At 47.2% G+C, this 21,052-nt stretch overlaps 3 protein-coding genes across 3 annotated transcripts in view; 2 read left to right on the top strand and 1 right to left on the bottom strand.

Moving 5' to 3' along the window:
- Window positions 1-21,052, bottom strand: part of LOC114590399 (methylenetetrahydrofolate reductase (NADPH)-like) — a 256,188-nt gene that overhangs the window by 84,244 nt on the left and 150,892 nt on the right. The gene's annotated exons all lie outside the window — the stretch shown is intronic.
- Window positions 1-21,052, top strand: part of LOC144328311 (basement membrane-specific heparan sulfate proteoglycan core protein-like) — a 159,309-nt gene that overhangs the window by 70,938 nt on the left and 67,319 nt on the right. The window contains exons 33-40 of the mRNA XM_077930981.1: window positions 8,499-8,591; window positions 9,591-9,671; window positions 11,396-11,626; window positions 11,707-11,820; window positions 12,846-12,973; window positions 14,581-14,667; window positions 16,240-16,298; window positions 19,598-19,771. Of these exons, the coding sequence (XP_077787107.1) occupies window positions 8,499-8,591; window positions 9,591-9,671; window positions 11,396-11,626; window positions 11,707-11,820; window positions 12,846-12,973; window positions 14,581-14,667; window positions 16,240-16,298; window positions 19,598-19,771 (967 nt within the window). The remainder of the gene's footprint in view (window positions 1-8,498; window positions 8,592-9,590; window positions 9,672-11,395; window positions 11,627-11,706; window positions 11,821-12,845; window positions 12,974-14,580; window positions 14,668-16,239; window positions 16,299-19,597; window positions 19,772-21,052) is intronic.
- On the top strand, window positions 1,792-5,841 carry LOC144328310 (uncharacterized). The gene is made up of 3 exons (XM_077930980.1): window positions 1,792-2,506; window positions 2,979-3,215; window positions 4,833-5,841. The coding sequence occupies exons 1-3, from the start codon at window positions 2,384-2,386 to the stop codon at window positions 4,989-4,991; spliced, it is 519 nt and encodes a 172-aa protein (XP_077787106.1). The 5' UTR covers window positions 1,792-2,383; the 3' UTR covers window positions 4,992-5,841.

The raw sequence follows: 21,052 nt of genomic DNA, 5'->3' as shown, positions 1-21,052 counted from the left end.
CCCTCTGACAATCCTGCCTTCGAATATGCATTGCAGGGGGTGGACTCGAAGACCCTCAGTGGTCCCTTCCAACTCTAGAATTGTATAATTGTGAGGAATGGGGTGGGCATCCCTAGTTTTGACAGCTCACAAGCCGCCGGCAAGGCTTGCCATTTGTTGTGTATTTGTCTATAAGCGCATCGCCTGCCCCCAAACCCGTCTTGAATTAGCAACCCTCGCAACTTCCTGTGGCAGGGAGTTCCACAGGCTTACGTGTGAGTTGCACAAAGGCGTGCTTTATTTTGTGAGGGGATGACACTTTGAACTCGGAGGGGCAAAGGTTCAATGAGAGAGCCCTGCTGGTTGAGGGGAAATATTTTATCCAGCCCCCAAATCTGCTCAGAGCTCCTGCTTTCCTGCGCCACTTCAGAGCTGGCTAGAATACTGGGGGGGGGGGGGCAAGCTGGACAGGGAGGAGAGTCTTGTTCCCAGGAGGGGCACAATGATGGGGCTGAATGTATTTGGGGGTCTGGCATGGGCTATGAACTCTCCACCTTTACCTGCTCTCTCTCTCTGTCTGTCTCTTTTCGTTTCTCTCATTTCTTTCCTGCCCAGACTGTTGGGCAGAAGGAAACCTACTTTGCCCGGATGCGCCGTGCCCAGAAGGTACGCGGGCAGAGATGCCCGTAACGGAGCATGGACTTGTCGGGTTCTGGGGCATGCTATTGTATTGTGTGCTTCTAAACCGGTTGTCGAAGGCAGGAGGCCCCAGGAGGATGACTCGCTAGGAGGAAAGGTGATTTGCAGTGTTTGGGGCTTTTCAGTTCGGAGGAAAGGCGAGTCGAGAGGTGACGTGATGGAACTGTGTGAAGTTATTATGCATGGCATTGAGAAAGCTGAATGTTGGAAGATTTAGGACAGGTAAAAGTAGGCCTTTCTTATGTTCTCTGGCTGGGATCTGTGCCAAAGCGGCTGCCGTGCTTTGTTCAGAAGCCATAGAGTTTGCTCAGCCTTTTGCAGAGTCAGACTTCTCTGGGCTACCTAGCTTTTAAAAACGTTTTTACAACCCACCCTATATTGAGATGGCCATTTCTTTTAAACCCTTTTTAATCTTGCATTTTAAATTATTGTAAACCTGCCCTGGGGAACCTTAGGGTGGGTCATGAATCAAAATAATCGCAGCAATAACAATAGCTCAGTCCTGTCGACAGTGACTGGCAACAGCTCTCCAGTCTTTCTTTTCTTTTTCCAAATATTTTTATCGGTTTTTACACAAACAAATTTAAAATAGTGGAAAAAAGAAGAACTTTTAACATATCCACACATGAGATTCTCTGAAGCTTGTGACTCCCCCCCCCCCCCGTCCCCTACATGGGGTCCTTAAAATATTTTTTCTAAAACTACATATCATTACATTTTCCACAGTTTTCATTTCTCTAAATTGTCCGTGTCTTTTGTTTCTTTACAAGTTATTTTTTAAGTCCAGCTGACGTTTTTATTTGTTTGCAATTGTCTTCTAAGTAAGTTATAATTTTTTCCCATTCTTCTTTAAAGTCTTTATCTTCTTGATTCCTGAGTCTCCCGGTCAGTTTTGACCATTGGTAGCCAAACTAAGGCCCAGGGGCCGGATGTGGCCCAATTGCCTTCTAAATCTGGCCCACAGGTGGTCCGGGAATCAGCGTGTTTTTAAATGAGTAGAATGTGTCTTTTTATTTAAAATGCATCTCTGGGTTATTTGTGGGGCATAGGAATTTGTTCATATTTTTTTCCAAAATATAGTCCGGCTCCCCACAAGGACTGAGGGACAGACAGCCTCTGCTGGAAAAGTTTGCTGACCCCTGGTTTTGACATTTCAGCATAGTCCAGCAGTTCGGGACTGTTGTTTCCTTCCATCTTTGGTCTAGTAGTATCCTTGTCACGTACATAAACAGTCTTTTCTGGTCTTTTGGAATGTCGGTACCTGTAATTCCTAAGAGAAAAGCTTCTGGTTTTTTTTTTACAAACATTTTCTCCCCAGTTCATTATACTGTATATCAATTCCCAAAATGACTTTGTCATCTTACATGACCACCACATATGAGCTACAGCTCTTTCAACAGCTCCTGTAATTCTGAGTGTCTGCTGGTGTGGCATGGCTGGGGTGTGTGCATGCCCCCAAGTCTGTGGTGTGCTGCCTCCTAAGATCAACAAACCCCTACCCTTCGTGCAAATTGGGGGGAGTGCCATTTGCCCTCCTAATATGTTCTTGTCTGCCTTTCCCCCCCTTCCCTGCATGGGCACCCCATACTGAGCCCCCAAACAGGAGAGCCTCTGCATGGGGGGCAACAGTTAATGTTCAAGGGAGTCGGGTGTGGGGAGGCTGTCAGCTTTGCATGGCCAGGCGAGAGGCCGGCCAGCTTTCAACATGCCCACTGCCCGTGTCCCACCCCAGCAGAACTCCACATCCCTCACAGAGGAGCAGCTGAGGAAGGACGTGGCAGCTGGCAGGATCCCCAGCTCTGGCGGCCGGGTCCGGCGAGCCACCCAGGTAACGAGTGCGAAAGCTGGCTCCACGGGGATCTGTCCAGCTGGGGATAGCGGCGTTCGCCCTGGGTTGGGCAGCCATTCTGAGCTCTGTCCTTTTCAAGGATGCCCAGCTGTTTTCAGGCCTACCAGCGCGAGTAGATAAATAGGTACCACTGCGGCGGGAAGGTAAATGGTGTTTCTGTGCGCTCTGGCGCTGGTCACAGCGTCCTGTTGGGCCAGAAGTGGTTTGGTCATGCTGGCCACATGACCCAGAAAAGCTGTCTGTGGACAAACGCAGGCTCCCTCGGCCTGAAAGCGGAGATGAGTGCCGCACCCCATAGTCGAATTTGACTGGACTGAACCGTCCAGGAGCCCTTTACCTCTCTGTACTGGGCCTGCAGGTCCTCTTTTGCTCTGCCTGTCTGCCTCTCTCTCTCTCTCTCCCCCCCCCCCTTCTTCCTTCCTTCCCTGACTCCCTCGCCTCCATCCTTCAGGTGCAGGAAGCCCAGTTGAGACGCGATGCTGAAATCTGGGAGATGCTGTCCCGCTGGCAGGCCTCCTCCCGCAGGGCACCCCCTCCTCCCAAGGAGAAGGAGGAGGGCGCCCCCAAACCCCCTCCAGCAGGACTGCGGACCCCCTCAGCTGCCCAGGCAGCCCACCTTGGCCCTCCTCGCTCCTTGGCCAGGGCTCCTCTGCTCCCCGCTTCTCTTGCTGCTGCTCCCGGCTCCCAGGTACACCCTGCCCTTCCTTGGCTTCATAGGGGAGTCCTGGGTGTCCCTGCTTGGCCCTGTCCTGGGGCACACCTGCTTGCTGCCAGCGCACTGGCTGAAATCATACTCATCTGGGCCATATTGGGTTGGGAAGCCAAGCCACGGGGTGGGGGAGAGGGGCTCAGAGCTTATGTCTTATTCCCATTTCCGTGGATTCTGTCCTCCCTTCCCTCTGCCCTTCCTTCCATCCTTTTGTCTTGCCCAAACTTCCTATTCTTTCTTTTTTTAAAAAAATATATGTATTAATTCATTCATTTGACAAAGTAATAATCAGAAATTAATAAGAATAAAAATGTGCCCCCCACCCCGAGACAATTCCATTGTCACTATCCAACCTCCCAAAATTTCAACACCTCTTGCGATGTTTGACCTCTTTCCGTTTTGACAGTACAAATTCTACAAACACGCCCCCTTATCTCTTCAAAGTCATTTCTCCTTCCTATTCCCCTTCTTACCTTAATGGCACATGTCAATTTATCATTCATAGCTATATCCCACACCTCTTTATACCACCCTTCCATTTTATCTTCTGCTTGCCCCTTCCACTTCCTAGCTATCATAATTTGTGCAGCTGTCAATAAATTTGTGAGCAAGTCCTTCCTAGCCTGCGAACCTTCCACTCCATCGTAAATTGGTAATAATGCTGCCTCTGGACTTTCAGTCAGCTTTAACATAGTGAGTTCTTCCATTTCATGCAGCTCAATGTGGTGCCTTCCATAGTTCTAGTTACAGCTTAGTTGATCTCTTAATTGGTCTCTAAGGTGCTACTGGAAGGGGAAAAAAATTATTTTGTTTCGACTACGGCAGACCCAACACGGCTACCCACCTGTAAATAGTGATTTCTGTTCTCCTTAAACGCTCTTTGCCAAAAAAATGTTTGCACCCCCACCACATGTGAATATAATTCCCGGATTCCTGGCATCCCCTCCAACATAAAACTGAATATTCCTTGTTTATTTGATTTAATCTGACTGGTGTTAGATACCATCTCCAAACTAATTTATAATAATTTTATTTTATTCTTACAGACAACATTTTGAACATATGTTTCTCCCATATTTCCCCCCAGCTTTGACTATCTGCCCTGTGTGGGGAAAGGAGACAATCTTCCTGTTAAGTTGTGGGTGAACATATCAGACGACACAGCGATTCTTCAAACAGCTCTTGTTTATTCACAGGCCAGAACAGAACTGAACTGAAGGGTTCAGCCAGCCTGCTTATATAGAGCTCCAGTATAATGTAACTGTAACAATTTTCTAAAACTATCCAATCACTGAATGTCACTTTTGATCCCTTATTTGCATAACTATCTACAGTATCTCCCTGCTGGCCCAGGGTGAGAACTTCAGTACATAACACTTCCTTTTCTGCCTGCTTCCATCTTTCCTTCTGTTCTTCCCTCCTTCCTTTTCTCTCTCCTTCCCTCCACCCTGCCATCTTCCCCTTCAACTTTCTGTCTTTCTGTCTGCCTTTCCTTCCTCCCCTCCTTCCTCCTATCCTTCCATCCTCCCTTTCCTCCCCACTACCTTCCTGTCTTCTCTCTACCTCTCTCACTGAACATCTTCTCTTGGCCTCAAGCCCCAGGGACAAGGAATCCCCGGCGGAAGGTCTTCAGACTCCTCCAGCAACCTGCTCTCTTCCTCCCAGTACCGCCTCAGGGTGTCTGAGGCCAAAAAGGTACCCACAAGCAGGGCAGAGTGGGCAGCGAATGGAGCTTTGGCATGGAGAGGTGTGTGAGGAGGGGAGAGCTCTGCCACACAGCAAACACACAGCTGTCCAGAGCAGAGGCAGAAAAAGGCGTCCCCTCAAAAAAATATCTAGAAGGCATTTTTGAAAAAAGCAAAATCTGTGTGGAATTTGAGGAGCCATTGGTACCAAAGCTAGCTCCTCTTTTCTCCCTCTTGCCTTGGACTTCACCCTGCTTTTGGCATTGCTCATTTAGAAGATGCAAAGCAAGCATTGGCAGGGGTTGGACTGGATGATTGGGGAACATTCCAGATCTATGATTCTAGGCTCATGTTTGGCAGCACAGAAAGGTGGCAGTGCAGAAAGCACAGCGGTTGCTAGATCAGGTTACAAGTTGCGGAAGTGAAGTGGGTGACCAGGGAGGAGGTGGGCGAAACCCTTAATTGGGAGCACCGCCGTTCCTAGGAAATGGATTCTTTGTTCTCTTGCTGTGATCATTAAAATTTCTAACTGGTAAGAGACTTCTTTCGTTTTGTTCTGCTTATCTGCTTCCAAAGGGCGGGGAGGCAGCTAAGTTCCAGAAGCCTGACTCTGTGTTTGCAATTCACAACTCGGGGCTGATGGGAGTTGTGGTCCAAAGCAGCCAGAGAGAACCAGGCAGATGGAGAACGTGGTTGCGACAGCTCTTTGGGAGAGCGGGTGGCTGAGTGATAGTCAGTGGGTGGTTGTGCCACCCCACCCACCCCATGGGCTTAGAGTTTGGGGCACCTTCTGGGCAGTGGGTGGTTCTCTCTCTCTCTCTCTCTGAGCTGTGGTGCCTGGCTGGCTGTGGCACATGTTGTGGAGCAGTGTGCTTTGAGATTTGACTCGTCTGTCAGCTGGTCCCCTCACTTTCCTCTGAATCTTCCTCTTCTGTCTCAGTACTGGTTACTCTACAAGGGCTTCTCTCTCCTTCCCGAAATCGCTTTCTACTGGAAGCTGCCGGACCCCTTCCTGGGGGACAAGGTAATCTTAACTGCATGGACTGCGGGGGGCAGGGTGAGAAGCAGGGATGAGAGCCATTCCGGGGGCTCTGTGCGTGTGTCTGTTTGCCTGGCAGTGGCATCAAAACAAAAGAAAGTCCTTCGCACAGCGCTGAGACACATGGCCACTGTCCTTGCTGGCTTTGGAAGAGGATGAGACAAAATCAAGGAGGGAAGGGGCTTCTAGCCACAAGGGCTCTGCCTGCACAGCCAGAGGCAGCAATGCTTCGGAATACCAATTGCTGGAAACCACAGAAGGGGGAGAGTTGCTCTTGAGCTCCAGTCTGGCTTGCTGGTTTTCCATGGGGACATCAGGTTGGCCCCTGTGCACACAGGATGCCATTGGCCTCATCCAGCAGGCTGTTCCTCGTGTTCTTCTGAAGGAGGACAGAGAACACGGTGCCGATAGATAGATAGATAGATAGATAGATAGATAGATAGATAGATAGATAATTTATTACGGTTGTAGACCAGCTTATAAAACGCACTTGGGGGTACAATCCCAGAAGGAAAACAAACATTTAAAACAATGTACAACAATAAATTTAAAATGTATAAATGCGGTGAGCGTACACTTAAAAGCGGTGCCGATAATGCCAAGGTTGCAGGTTCGATCTCTGTATGGGACGGCTTCATATTCCTGCATTGCAGGAGGCCGGACTAGACCACTGGTTCCCAACCTTATTTTGGCCATGCCCCACCTAAGCTTCTCTAAAATCCTGATGCCCCACGCCCCGTGACATATAATTCTTATTATTCAAAAAATGAACTCCTATTCACGTGGAGGAAGCCTAAAAGGCCACGAACTGTTAATAACTCATTCTCAATTTGCCCCCCTTAAGAATCAAATGGCCCCCCTGTGGGGCGTGTGCCCCACGTTGGGAACCACAGGACCAGACAATCCGTGGGATCCCTTCCAGCTCCACGGTTCTGTGAAATGAATGGTGACGCCGCAGTTTTGTGCCCCCTGTGCCAACTTTAAAGAGAAGGTCGTAAAGCAAGATATGTTAATATTTAAGTCTTAGAATAGCTTTTGGTATGAATTGTGTATTGCTTTGTAATGATTTGTTGGGTCTCTGGACTGTAATAAAGATTGATGATGATAACGAATAGCTTTGGAAGTGGATATAGGCTGTAGGGTTAGAAGTAGAAGATAGTGTATTTTAAAATAGTATTACTTGTAAGGGATAAAATTTGGAGATTTTTATGGTAAAAGTAAGTGTGATTTAAAAAATGGTTAAAACTTATGATATATGTAAACTGCTAAAGATGAGGTAAAATGAATATCAGATAGGGGGGACTAGGGGAAGCTCACCTAACAATGTTTAGAAAAAATTCGATAAGACAAGAATTTATTTGTATTGTTTGTTTTTCTGTTTGTGTTGTTTAGTTGTGTTATAAAATGAATAATTTTTTTGGGGAAAAAAATAAAATTAAAGGGAAGGTCGTGCCTTGGGGGATCACAAAGAGAACACTCTGTGTGGGGGGGGGTTGTGGGGGGGGAGGGAAGCTTTTCATCTCTCGCATAGACACACCTGTAGAAGCCGCACTGCCTCTGAATAAACTAGCTGTGGGGAATCCCAAGTGAGGAGAAGGCTGCTGTTTTCATCAGGTCCCACTTGCGGGCTTTCCATAATGGGCCTCTGGTTGACCACTGGGAAAACAAGGTGCTGGACTACGGGGCCTGATCCAGCAGCTTCCGGGCTCCTCTGAATTCCTCGCACATGCACAGAGCCCTCTTTGTTTTCTGCGCCAAGAAGCTGCAAATCTTTGGAGCAGGGTTGCAGGTTACTTCTAGCCTCAGGAGCCTAACACGGCCCTCTAAGGTTCTTTTTCTAGCCCTTGAGACTCTGCGGCACCAGTCAGTCACATCGACGGCCCCACCCACTTATGACTTTAGTCCCTCCCACTTTAGCCCCACCCACCACCGAGGGAGACCCTTGGGCAGAAGAAGGTTCCCTACTGCTTGAGGCAGACACCTTCCTGATGACTTCTGTGTTTTAGAAGAACTTAAAATGTGAGGAGGGAGTAGGCGAGTGAAGGGCAGCATAAAGGGGGTGCACGTTGCTTTTGGGGGTGCCATGCTAGCCCCAGAAGCCGTTCGCCACCATGCACAGGGTGCATTTTCTTTGAAAGACTCCCCAAAGTCTGTTTTTTTCATTATTACTTGACTATGAAATGTGATGATATTGTATCTAGCTTCGTATAAACTGGGTCTGGTTAGAGAAGTCTTACTCGCTTGCGTTTCAGTTCAGTCACCTTCCTATTTACTTGATTTAAATGTAATTAAAATTTTCCCAGTCTGTCCTACCTTGCAAGGTGGTTGTGGGGATGAAATAGGCAGCAGGGGGAAGAGAAGAACCATGTGCTCAACCATTTTGGGGGAAATGCAACGGTGGAGGGAAATTCACTTTTTACGAAGTTGAAAATTTCAAAGCATGGGCCTTACGATGGGTGCATGACACTTGTGCGGGGGTGCGGCCCCTGACCTGCATCAAGATGGAATGACCTGACCCCTCTCGCCCCACATTTGCAGGTTGGATCCTACGGGGGACGCCTTCGCTACACCCTTTCCTACAATGCTGGAGGACGAGGCACCCCACTGCCGGACGCTGATGTGCAGATCACTGTAAGGAAGAGTCCCTGCTTGCTCAGGAGAGGGCTGGGTTTCTACAGGTTTAGCTAGAGAGGTTGGGGGGGGGGCATCCCCTGGAATTCACTGGGCATCAGGACCTGTATAGCAGCAGAGGCCCTCATTTCTGGGATTGGAGGAAGCTCGGAGTCCCACATACACCACTCCCATAAATGTTTATTTATGCCTCTGATTTGGAGGCAACTAGATAAAGGTCTTTTTTTTGGGGGGGGGGGGGATTTAGCAGCCACTAGCAGAAATATCATGTGAGTAAGAAAAGGGACGCGGGTGGCGCTGGTGGTCTCAACCACTGAGCCTCTTGGGTTTGCTGATCAGAAGGTTGGCGGTCCGAATCCCCACGACGGAGGGAGCTCCCGTTGCTCTGCCCCAGCTCCTGCCAATCTAGCGGTTCGAAAGCATGGCAGTGCAAGTAGATAAATAGATACCGCTGCGGTGGGAAGGTAAACGGTGTTTCCGTGCACTCTAGTTTCCGTCATGGTGTCCTGTTGCCCCAGGAGCAGTTTAGTTCTGCTGACCACATGACCCGGAAAGCTGCCTGTGGCCAAACGCTGGTTCCCTCAGCCTGAAAGTGAGATAGATGAGCACCACAACCCTATAGTCACCTTTGACTGGACTTAACCATCCAGGGGTCCTTTACCTTTACCTTCTGAATAAGGTTACTAGCTATTGTGGCTACTAGCCATTGTGGCTACTAGCCACAAGCGCCATGGTCTGATTTCGTGGGAGGAGGCAGCGACGCTTCTGAATCCCAGTTGCTGGAAACTACAGGAGCGTTGATCCCATGCTTGAATCCTCTTTGAGGGCTTCTCTTAGGGGCTGTTAGAATTCCTGCTCCATGATTGCAGTCATGGGATTGTTGTCTTTCACATGACGAGCTCTTGACAGGGGCATCACAGTGAACAGGATACTGGACTGATCCAGCCAGCTCTTCTTATGTTCTTACATTCTCTTTTGGTGTCTCCCCCCCTCCTCCAGGGTAACGACATCACCTTGGTGGCCTACCTGTCGGAGCTGCGGCCTCGGGAACGCAAGAGCTTTGAGGTCATCTTCCAGGAGGTGAGGCCTCCCTGTGCCGTCTGCACCTGAGCTCCACGTTTCTCTTGGTGGCAATGAAGCCACCCCATATACCTGGGAAGGGGAGAGAGGTGGGGATCCAGGCAACACTGACACTGCTTTGGTGGAGAACGTGGGTGAATCTGGCTTAAATAAAGCAGCTGGAGGAGCCTGCAGCTTGTTTCCGTTGTCCATTGCCACTTGTCCCGTCCCTCTGCTATGCCCACAAAATGAGCTTATCTGGCTCTGCAAGAACTTCTTCTTCATGGTCAGAGACTGCAATATTTCTGAATACTAGTTGCAGGAAAACTCAGGAGGGAAGAGCTGCAGTGAAGCCACTTCCATTACTGCCCCTTCCCCGCTTTCTTTTCTATATATATATATGGTAAAGTAATAATCATAAATAAATAAGAATAAAAATGTGCCCCCCACTACTGAGACCATTCCATTGTAACTAATCCAACCTCTCAAAATTTCAACACCTCTTGTGATGGTTTGACCCCTTTCCGTTTTAACAATACAAATTCTACAAACATATCTTCCATATCTTGTTGAAATCATTTCTCCTGCGTATTCCCTGTCTTACCTTAATGGCACATGTTAATTTATCATCCATAGCTACATCCCACACCTCTTTATACCGTTCTTCCATTTTATATTCTGCTTGCCCCTTCCACTTCCTAGCTATCATAATTCGTGCAGCTGGCAATAAATTAATTTGTGAGTAAGTCCTTCATAGCCTGTGAACCTTCCACCCCATCGTAAATGGATAATAATGCTACCTCTGGACTTCTGGTCAGCTGTAACTTCTTCTCTGCTTTCTGCTGGTACATGTGGAAATCTTAAGGATAGTAGGAAAGGATATGTTGAATAAGTATTATTCTTCCTTTACTCATACTAGTAAGTGATGTAGCAGAGAAGATTCCCCTCAATATAGCTGGAAGCTAGTTTGCAGATTCATATGAATCTCTTAGTTAAGTCTATTACTGGTGTCCCCTTTTGATCCCTTTTAAAAGAATAAAGACACGAGAGTCTTTCTGAGTAAAGTAACAAGTTTAGTCACGATTTGATCCCTGAAAGGCAGGCTTCACTTGGTAGTTACATAAAGAAACTGTGAGTTTGTCTCATATGGAGACTGAACTGAGAGCCAGCAAACAGCAAAATTTACATTAAGATAACAAAATGGCTGCAGGAGAGCAGCATGCCAGCGAAAGAACAGCAAGACAATAGAAAGACAAAACGACTGAGAAAATGACTGCATGACTCAGCTCTTTTATGGAGTCAGACAGCGCCAAGGGCCTTCTGGCAGTTCTCTCACGACGTGAAGACAGAGGGCCTTCTCAGTAGTGACGCCCACCCTGTAGAACACCCTTCCATCAGATGTCAAGATAATAAACAACTATCTGACTTCCAGAAGACATCTGAAGGCAGCCCACTTTAGGGAAGCTTTTAATATTTGATGAATAATTGTATTTTCATATTTTGCTGGAAGCCGCCCAGTGTGGCTGGGGAAACCCAGACAGATGGGCAGGGAATAAATACTATATCATCATCATCTCCTAGGTCACATGTAGGGGGAGAAAGTTCCAGACCAGTGGAACAGCAAGTTACCCTGACTGGATATCCCCCTGCTTGTGCCCACTCTAGAGAAATAAGGAATGTTGCATTTGACTGCGCCAATGGATTCCATCCCACAGTATCAACCTTCCCCCCCTTTTTCTCCCCAGCAATACTGGAAGCGCCCAGATGGCCAGCCAGCCACCCGGGAGCACCTCATGATGGTCCTGGCTGACCTGGACGAGATTCTCATCCGCGCCACTCACTCCACCGAGATGCTGTCGGCTGGCATCACCGGTGTCAGCATGGAGACCGCGGTGCCCACCTACACCAGCCTGCCCCGGGCTCTGGAGGTGGAGGAATGCCGCTGCCCACCAGGCTACCAGGGTCTTTCCTGCCAGGTGAGCCTCTTCGCTGGGCCAGGCAGGGCACGTGGGCTCATGGGGCACTGTTTACTGACGCCACCCTGTCCCTCTTGCAGGATTGTGCAGCTGGCTACACCCGGACAGGCGGTGGGCTCTACCTGGGGCACTGTGCGCTGTGCGAATGCAACGGGCATTCAGATTCCTGCCACCCTGAGACCGGCGCCTGTTCAGTAAGCAACTTCCATAGGCACATAAACTCGGGTGTAAAAGTGTATTGGGAAATGATCCATAATGAATTGAGGAAAAAATGTTTAAAATTGATTTTCGAAAAACAACAACAGAATCCTTTCTCTTGGGGATAATTCAGACTGAAATTCCCAGGTGTCAAAAAAGGTTATTTATGTATGCCACTACTGTGGCCAAAAGGGATGTGGGAAGCAAAGTTCTTAACCCAAGGTTCTATTTCTGGGTTAGCGGAGTCTGTAACCTGAAGTGTCTGTAACATGAAGCGTCTGGAACCCGAGGTACCACTGTACTAATACCAATCATTCAAGTACCAAATTATTCAAGTACCAGATCATTCATATAATTTAGGTGGCTAGAATTGATGGCTTGATGATTTACTTTATTTCTGCATTCCAAAATCTTATGGATTTCAATTACATTCTGGTCAAAATAACAATCCCTTATACAACTACTGCAATATTAATAACTTCTCCTTTTTAACTTTTATTAAACAAACATTACATACAAAAAAACCACAAACTAATCTTACATTGGATATTTCTAGACTAAAATAGTTATTGCAGTATACATAATCAAATTGTCAAACATCTAGAATAAGTGTGTATTATATAAAAGAAATAAAAAGAGAGAGAGAAAAGAAAAAAAGAACAAGAAAAATGCACAACGATAAAACCAAAAAATTAACAAAACTAAAACTACCTATCAAACGAAAAAGCAGTATTTAGTTAATTCAAACCAGTATCAGGGTGTTCTGCTCACAAAGTCCCTCATACTGGGTTGAATGCCATTTTTGATTTGTTGGTTTGTTGACTTCCGTCCACTCTTTGCGGTTTCAATTCAGCCATTTCTATCTTTGATCTGTATTTAATTATTTGTCTCCATCTTGGGATACCTCTGTCTGCGAAATCAGTCTAAACACAGCCAAGCGTTATTGTTGGAACCATGTTTATTCAAGTAATTTTAATAACTTCTAGTCTTGTTGACACATGAAATGATTTGCCCTTCCCAGAGCTGCCTTCATCATGCTGCTGGGGAGTTCTGTGAGAAGTGCGCACCCGGATTCTACGGAGACGCTACTGCTGGCACCCCAGAGGACTGCCAGCCCTGCGCCTGTCCGCTGACGGATCCGGAAAACCAGTACGATGTTGGCTCATTGAGAGAGAGAGAGAGAGAGAGAGAGACTGAGTAGATGGGGGCTTGACCGGGTTTCAGGATGGGCTGGCAGCGGGTGTGGATTTGTGGGCAAATCTGCTTTAGCTAGCCACTCCGGGTGGATAAAGGTATCAAGGGTTACAAAAGAGTATTGGGAAAGGGGTCCATAATGAATTGAAAAAAATGTTTAAAAGTACTTTCCCCAAAAAACCCAGAGTCCTTTCTGTTGGAGATAATTCAGACTGACATTCCCAGGTGTCAAAAAGGTTATTTATGTATGCCACTACTGTGCCCTGGGTTTTGTTAGCCCCAAAATGGAAAATGAGTGAGGTCCCAGCCAAAGAAGAATGGCAACTTAAGCTGACGGAATATGTGCAGCTTGCGGACCTGACATATAGAATAAGAGAACAAGAAGAACATATGTTTAGAGGAGACTGGAAAGCGTTTATTGAATATATGGGAAATCATTGTGTACAGCTGAAAACGCTGGCAGCATTAAGATAAATTCAACAGTGCAAATAAGTTGTGATGGATGCAATAATGGCATTCAGAATGGTGCAGTTTCTGTAAAATATGCAGGGATTTATGATATGTAAAATGAACCGTGGAAAGAGAAAAAAAGGAAGTCACTGATATTTCAAGGATGTAAAAATGAGTACTTTGAATTGTAAAACAGAAAATTGAAAAATATATATATATATACCCCCCAAAAGCTATCAAGGGTTAGTAGCCACAGTGACTGCTCTGTTTTTTGGGCTTCCCATTGAGGCAGCTGGTTGGCCCCCGTGAGAACAGGGTGCTGGACTAAGATGGGTCTGATTCAACAGGGCTTTTCTTATTTTTTCTTCCCATGGGGGCACCTAGATAGATGGTCTCTCCCTATCCAGGGGCAGTCTACCTTCAAATTCCAGTCCCTGGAAATCTCAAATGGGGGGGAGAGCATTACTGCTTGGGTGCTGCTTGGGGGTGTTATAAGAAAACCTGCTCCCTTTCCCTTACGGGCTATTCCAGAGCCCTTAAGTGGGTTCCCTATCAGTAGGAGAAAATAACAGAGGCCAACGAGAGAATGTTGAGAAGCAAAGTGGCTAGTAAGCCTGATCTTTATTCAACTGTTGCAACAGGGTCCTCACTCACCACACGCAGGAGGGAGGAGGGACCCAGAACATTGGGGCTTATATAGACTTTTGAAATTGCCCACCCTGTAGCCAGAGACCACCCCCCAAAAAACATACATACATCACAGAAGGAGGCAGTCTTCAGCAGAAATCCTGTTTGCCAGGATACCTGACAGTGGTCACTGATTGCTTTATCTGGGCAGAAGGCTTTCCCCATTTGCCTCTCTTACTGCAATGACTATTTGAGGTCATTGGGAGAGTCAAAATGGCTTCAGGATTGCCCTCTCGTACCATTTGAGGCACATGGTTCATATATTTAGATATGTGTGCATTTGTGAATATTCTATATTTGGGACCTTAAAATTCTTATAACGGGCTTCCCTGCTAAGGGGCATCTGGTTGGCCAGGTTAGATGGACTCTTCTGATATCCTTTAAACCTCCTGACTCTTCTTCCTTACTTTATTTATTTTTTTCAGGTTCTCAAGGACGTGTGAGAGCCTGGGGGGCGGAGGCTACCGCTGCACAGCCTGTGAGCCGGGCTACACCGGCCAGTATTGCGAGCAGTGAGTATCCAACTGGCCGGCGGACGAGCAGGGATGTAGCTCAGTAGCCCTTTTGGTTGTGGATCTGCCCCAATGTTAGGATTTTTATCTATCCGAGCTGCTACAGCGAGTGGTACTATGATTTGTATACATCATGTGAGTGTCTGAGAGAGCGTGAGAAAGAAAGGCTGTATTATCTTTTCCTACTGAGTACTATTGGAAGTTGATTTCGCTTCTATGTGTGTCAAGGTTCTGTACTGGTGTTCAGAGAGCACAGACGTACTGATGGAGTCTGTGTATAGGTAAAGGGTAAAGGGACCCCTGACCATTAGGTCCAGTTGTGACAGACTCTGGGGTTCGGCGCTCATCTCGCTTTATTGGCCGAGGGAGCCGGCGTACAGCTTCCGGATCATGTGGCCAGCATGACTAAGCCGCTTCTGGCGAACCAGAGCAGCACACGGAAACGCCGTTTACCTTCCCGCCGGAGCGGTACCTATTTATCTACTTGCAGTTTGACGTGCTTTCGAACTGCTAGGTTGGCAGGAGCTGGGACCGAGCAACGGGAGCTCACTCCGTTGTGGGGATTCGAACCGCCGACCTTCTGATCGGCAAGTCCTAGGCTCTGTGGTTTAACCCACAGTTCCACCCGAGTCCCGGAGTCTCTGTATATAAGACTGTAAATAAAGTAGTTTTTGTGGGAATGTTCAGGGATGCAGGAGAGGATATATTGTCTGATAATAGCCTTTCCAACTTGTGTTAACAAGTTCACAATTTAGCAGAGTAACATTCCCCTTTTTAAACTTGCAGCGGATGCGTTTGCTCAGGCTCGCTAAAGCCTCTATAATAACTGTTCTGGTATTTTCCCCTTATTCCCTCATAAAAGATAATACACAATGCAGTCTTCTACAAAAGTATAAAAAGAGTTTACTCACATATCATTCTGTTCACAATAGGATCCCAGAAGGCAGACTTAGCTTAGAAAAGTAACATTTACCTGGAAACTATCTCATAAGAAGACAGTCCCTTTGTCCTCTCTTGGCTGGAAGCCAAGAGGGCATCTTTGGCTAAGCAGATGTTGCTTTTTCGATGCATGTAGTCAAAAAGAGAGAGATGGCTGCCCTGCCCTGTGCTTTTGTCATTACCTGCACAGGTGAGGCCACACCCACCTCTAGTCACATGCAGAGGAAGCCTGTCCCAGCCCAGAAGGAAACAGGAAGTTTACCTGCTGGCTGGACAAACATTCCTCCCCATGTGTAAACAAGTTCACTCTAGGAATGTTGTACTTGACTGCTCTTGTGTTTCACATCCCACAGTTTTAGAACTACGATTGAGTCTTTCTTCTGCTATAATATACCAGAAGGCTGGCGTGCTCTTTTCAGGAGAGAAGGGTCGCTTATTACTGGCTGCTCTGGACTGAAGAAGATTTACAGCCAGAGAGGGCCACCGGGGAACGCTCCGGAGACTTTGCAGCCTTCCCAGGGTGTTTTTCCAACACCTAACTCTCAATAACTCTTCTGTTAGGGCCACTGACTGGTCTTTTTCCCAGAGGTGTGACTCTCACCTGTCTCTGTCTCTCTCTTGCTTCCTTCTCAGGTGTGCTCCAGGTTACACAGGAAACCCCAATATCCGTGGGCAGAAGTGTGTGTCCCTGGGTGAGTACGAAGTCCGCCAGCTGACCTCTGCCTTAATACACACACACACACACTGCACACGCCACACTGCCAGCCGTGAAGGGTTGCTGTGTATAGATAGAGGAGCCCGCCAGGTCAGGCCAGTAGCATATCTGGCCCAGCTTCTTGTTCTCATAATGGCCAACCAGAAGCCTGTGAGAAACCCACAAGCAGGGATGCTTTAGCTGAGATTCCTGCATTGCAGCGGGTTGGACTAGATGACCCTCAGGACCCCTTCCAGCGCTCCGATTCCATTCTCCTTTGATTCTGCACTGCAGTTTCGAGCAGCCAAGAGTCGGAAGCACTGCTTCCTCCAACTGTGGATAGCCATCATGGTTCATAGCCACTGGTAACCTTTTTCTCCATGAATTTGCCCCATGCTCTTTTAGAGTCATGTAAGCTGGTGGTCCTCCCTGCTTCCTGTGTAGGCAAGTTCCGTAGTTTAACTCTGCACTGCAGGAGGAAGGACTTCCCTTTATCCTCCTCAAACCTTCCAAAACTCAGCTTCGTCAGATGTCTGCAAGTTCTTGTGTTCTGTTTGTTTGTTTTTTATAATACCGTATTTTTCGCACCATAGGACGCACTTTTTCCCTCCTAAAAAACAAGGGAAAATGTGTGTGCGTCCTATGGAGCGAATGCAGGGGGGAGGCAGGCGGGAAAAGCCCTCAAGAGCCGCACACAAGCTTTGTGTGCTCTTGCGGGCTTTTTTCCAGGAGGGAGAAGGGACTGACTGGCCGCAGCAGTCCCTTCTCCCTTGTGGGGGAAAAGCCCCCAAGAGCGGCGCCCTCTTTAAAGGCTGTGCGGCTCCCGCAGGCTTTTGTACGAGGTGGGGGAATCCCCCCACCTCCCAGAAAAGCCAGGAGAAGCCGCACAGCCCCTTTAAAGAGCGTGCAGCTTCTGCGGGAGCTGGGGGAAGCTGCAGCAGATTCCCTCCTTACGGGCTCCCTTTGAAGCGGCAATGTGGGAGGGGAGCAGCTTACACTTGTGTAAGCAGCTCCTCTCCCAATTTCCTCCTTCAAAGCAACTACGGAGGAGGGAAGGAAGGGGACCATGGATCCTCCGCTGCTCACGGCTGCAGTGGATTCCTCCTCTGTGATTGCTTTGAAGCAGGAAAGTGGGAGGGGAGCAGCTTACACTCATGTAAGCAGCTCCTCTCCCACTTTCCTGCTTCAAAGGGAGCCCAGGAGGAGGGAATCCACTGAAGCCTAGAGGGAATCCACTGCAGTTGCGAGCAGAGGATCCATGGCTCCGCTTCCTTCCCTCGAAGCAGGGTGCGGGGGTGCAGGGGGGAAAGAGGACAGGAAATAGATGCCGGGCAGGAAGACACAACCACACTTTGACCACTGAAAGTCCACCTCAGCCTCCCCAGATTTCCACTGAGACGGCCAGGCTAATCTCGATGGCCATAAGTCAGGCTCAGCATTATTAACTGGACTTAGATAAGCCATGGTTCCCCTTCCTTCCCTCCTCTGAGGCTCGATTTAAAGCAGCAAAGCGGACAGGAGCCGCCCGCTTTGCTGCTTTAAATAGTTTAGTGCAACATTTGATTCAGAATATTTTTTTCCGTATTTTCCTCCTCTAAAAACTAGGTGCGCCCTATGGTCAGGTGTGCCCTATGGAGCGAAAAATACGGTAATTTTTATTAGATTTACATATACAGTCATACCTCGGGTTACAGACGCTTCAGGTTGCCTTTTTTCAGTTTACGGACCTGCCAAAACCTGGAAGTACCGGAACTGGTTACTTCCTGGTTTTAGCTGTCGCTCATGCGCAGAAACGCTAAATCACACTTTGCGCATGCGCAGAAGCACCGAATTGCAACCCGCGCAGATGCAGGTTGCGAATGCTGTGGGTTGCGTACGTGCATCCCGCACGGATCATGTTCGCAACCCGAGCGCCCACTGTAATCACATTACGTAGCATCATATCTTCTTATTTAACCTTTTTGGTTTAACTCAAGTTCTTGTATTCTGAGAGAGAGGGGTGGGGTGAGGAACCTTTTCTTTCTCTTTAAAAAAATATATATATTTATGCTTCTCAGGTTTATACATTTCACTAATTTTACAATCATTTCAGCATTTCAAAACTTGACTTCCTTTCCCCTCTTCATTCTGCTGTTCCTTAAATTTATTTTTAATACCTTCTGCATATCCAAATTAACTCAATTTGCTCATTTATTCATCTACTTTAAATATATACTCTTATGAAACTGCAGGTTATTACAATAATCCTGCCAGTGTTCTTATCTGTTTACAATTAATCTAAATATTCCATAAACCATTTCCATTATTTTATAAAAAGTTTGTTATTGTGATTTCTTATTTTTCTGGTAAGTTTCGTCATTTCTGCATATGCCATAAGTTTTTGTATCCATTCTTCTTTTGCTGGGACTATTTCTTCTTTCCATTTCAGAGTGAGTATCATTCTTGTCACTGTACAGTAGTAGTATTCATGAATAAGTTTCTATGAAGTTTAGGTAGTTCTGTCCCTATAATTCCCAATAGAAAAGCTTCTGGTTTTTTAAAACAAAGGTTATTTTAAACATCCTTTTCATTTCATTATATATCATTTCCCAGTAAGCTTTAACCTTACTACAAGACCACCACATATGATCGAAAGAACCTTCTTTATCTTTACGTTTCTGTCCCTAAATTCCCAAAAGTATTAGAATTACAGTTTTTCTTTGGGAAAAATCTTTTCTTTTTCCACTTCTTCCTGGGCATGCATCTTTGCATACTATTCTATCCCTAAACCTTTCTTCCTAGAGCGGTCGCCCCTGTCAGGAGTTCAGGCTATACTCGAGTAGGACCCTGGCAGAGACACATGCCCGAGTGTCATGTTCCCTCCCTCCTGGTCATTCGTTCAGGAGCTTCAAAAGCTTTCTTCTGCCCAAATATCACAGCGACCGATGCCAACAGACATCGGCACACTTAGGGATCTGCAGAGTTTGCGCATCATGCGTGACGGACCTCAGCAACTCAGCATTTTGGCTAATCTACTTTATTTACATATAAACACACACGGAGCACTGCAACATGGCTCCCTCTCTCTCTAGCATGAGACAGCAAAGAGAAAAAGGACAAAGGACAATAGTCCCACTTCACGGAACACAGTAACACAAACATCCTGTCTCCGTCACTTCCCACTCTGTGGAGTCAAAACATATACCGTCATGTGAAAGACAACAATCCCATGACTGCAATCATGGAGCAGGAATTCTGACAGCCCCATCCCTTCCATCATTTCGGCTGCCCTAATCTGAGCCTTTCTCAACTCCGCAGGTACTCCAGACCAGCCAGGCCTCGTCGTGCAAGTCCACCCTCCGCGGACCGCCGTCTCGCAAGGCAGCAAGGTGACCCTGCGTTGCCACGTCAGCGGAGCTCCACCACACTATTTCTACTGGTCCCGCGAAGACGGGCGCCCCGTGCCCAGCACCACCCAACGCAGGCAGCAAGGTGGGTTACTGTCAGGGACTGGGCAGAGGAGGAATGGTCGAGACAGCCTCCCCAGCTTGACTGTTTGAGGGAGGAGGAAGACGACAACAGTTTATTTACAATAGGAATTTGAGGGACGTCGCAGCTCAGTGGCAGATGAGGCGAAAAGTTGGGAAATAATGTGAGAGGAGGAGGTGGAAGAGGAAGCGCCAGGGGGGCGACAGCTGATGGACACAGTGTCTTTAGAAAGCATTCCAGACCTCCCCTCCCAGAACCCGGCGAGCCTTGAAAGTAGGGGAGCAAAAAGCTCAAAGGCAGAGGTCCCGTAGCAGCACCCATAGAAGTGACAAATGAGGAAGTGGGAGAGATGGGAGGTGGAGATTCACTTAGGACAACACCATTATCCAAGAGGCTGGGTTCTATAGCCTCTCTCTGTAGATACGGAATAAAAAGTGGGCGGCAAGAAACATTCCCTCGTCTTTGTACGTTCCTGGGCAACCAGCTGGGAGTCGCAGGCAGCAGCCAGACAGTTACTTTCAGGGGGAGGGTGGAAGCTTTCTCCAGGCTTGGTAAAAGAATAAATTCTGAGCCGCTCGGTCTTGCTTAAAAGGAAGATGGCTCCCTTCATTCATACGCTGACTCGGTGGACAATTGTGTGTGTCTCCCCTCCTCACCCACCGTAACACTTACGCACAGACTCCCTCCCAAAGACAGCCTTCTGTAAATTATGTACATTTTTTCTGGGAAAGGGTGTTTAAGGAGATAACAGAAATCACTGGGTTAAAGCTGACCGAAAGTCCAGAGGTAGCATTATTATCCATTTACGATGGGGTGGAAGGTTCGCAGGCTAGGAAGGACTTACTCACAAATTAATTTATTGACAGCTGCACGCATTATGATAGCTAGGAAGTAAAAGGGGCAAGCAGAATATAAAATGGAAGGATGGTATAAAGAGGTATGTGGGATATAGCTATTGATGATAAATTGACATGTGCCATTAAGGTAAGACGGGGAATACGCAGGAGAAATGATTTCGATGAGATATGGAAGATATATTTGTAGAATTTGTATTGTTAAAACAGAAAGGGGTCAAACCATCGCAAGAGGTGCTGGAATTTTGGGAGGTTGGATAGTTACAGTGGAACGGTCTCTGTGGTGGGGTGCACATTTTTATTCTTATTTATGTATTATAATAATAATAATAATAATAATAATAATAATAATAATAATAATAATAATAATAATAATAATAATTTGTTTATACCCTGCCCATCTGGTTGGGTTTTCCTAGCCACTCTGAGC

Source organism: Podarcis muralis, chromosome 7 (assembly GCF_964188315.1).
Source record: "Podarcis muralis chromosome 7, rPodMur119.hap1.1, whole genome shotgun sequence".
In the NCBI taxonomy this organism is placed as follows: Eukaryota; Metazoa; Chordata; class Lepidosauria; order Squamata; family Lacertidae; genus Podarcis; species Podarcis muralis.
This window is presented reverse-complemented; position numbering and strand designations above follow the sequence as displayed.

Coding starts and splice junctions, on each gene's coding strand:
- LOC144328310 (XM_077930980.1), top strand. CDS start 2,384: ATGCCCACTGCCCGTGTCCCACCCCAGCAGAACTCCACATCCCTCACA. Junction 2,507..2,978: donor GGGTCCGGCGAGCCACCCAG/GTAACGAGTGCG, acceptor TCCATCCTTCAG/GTGCAGGAAGCCCAGTTGAG. Junction 3,216..4,832: donor CTGCTGCTCCCGGCTCCCAG/GTACACCCTGCC, acceptor CTTGGCCTCAAG/CCCCAGGGACAAGGAATCCC.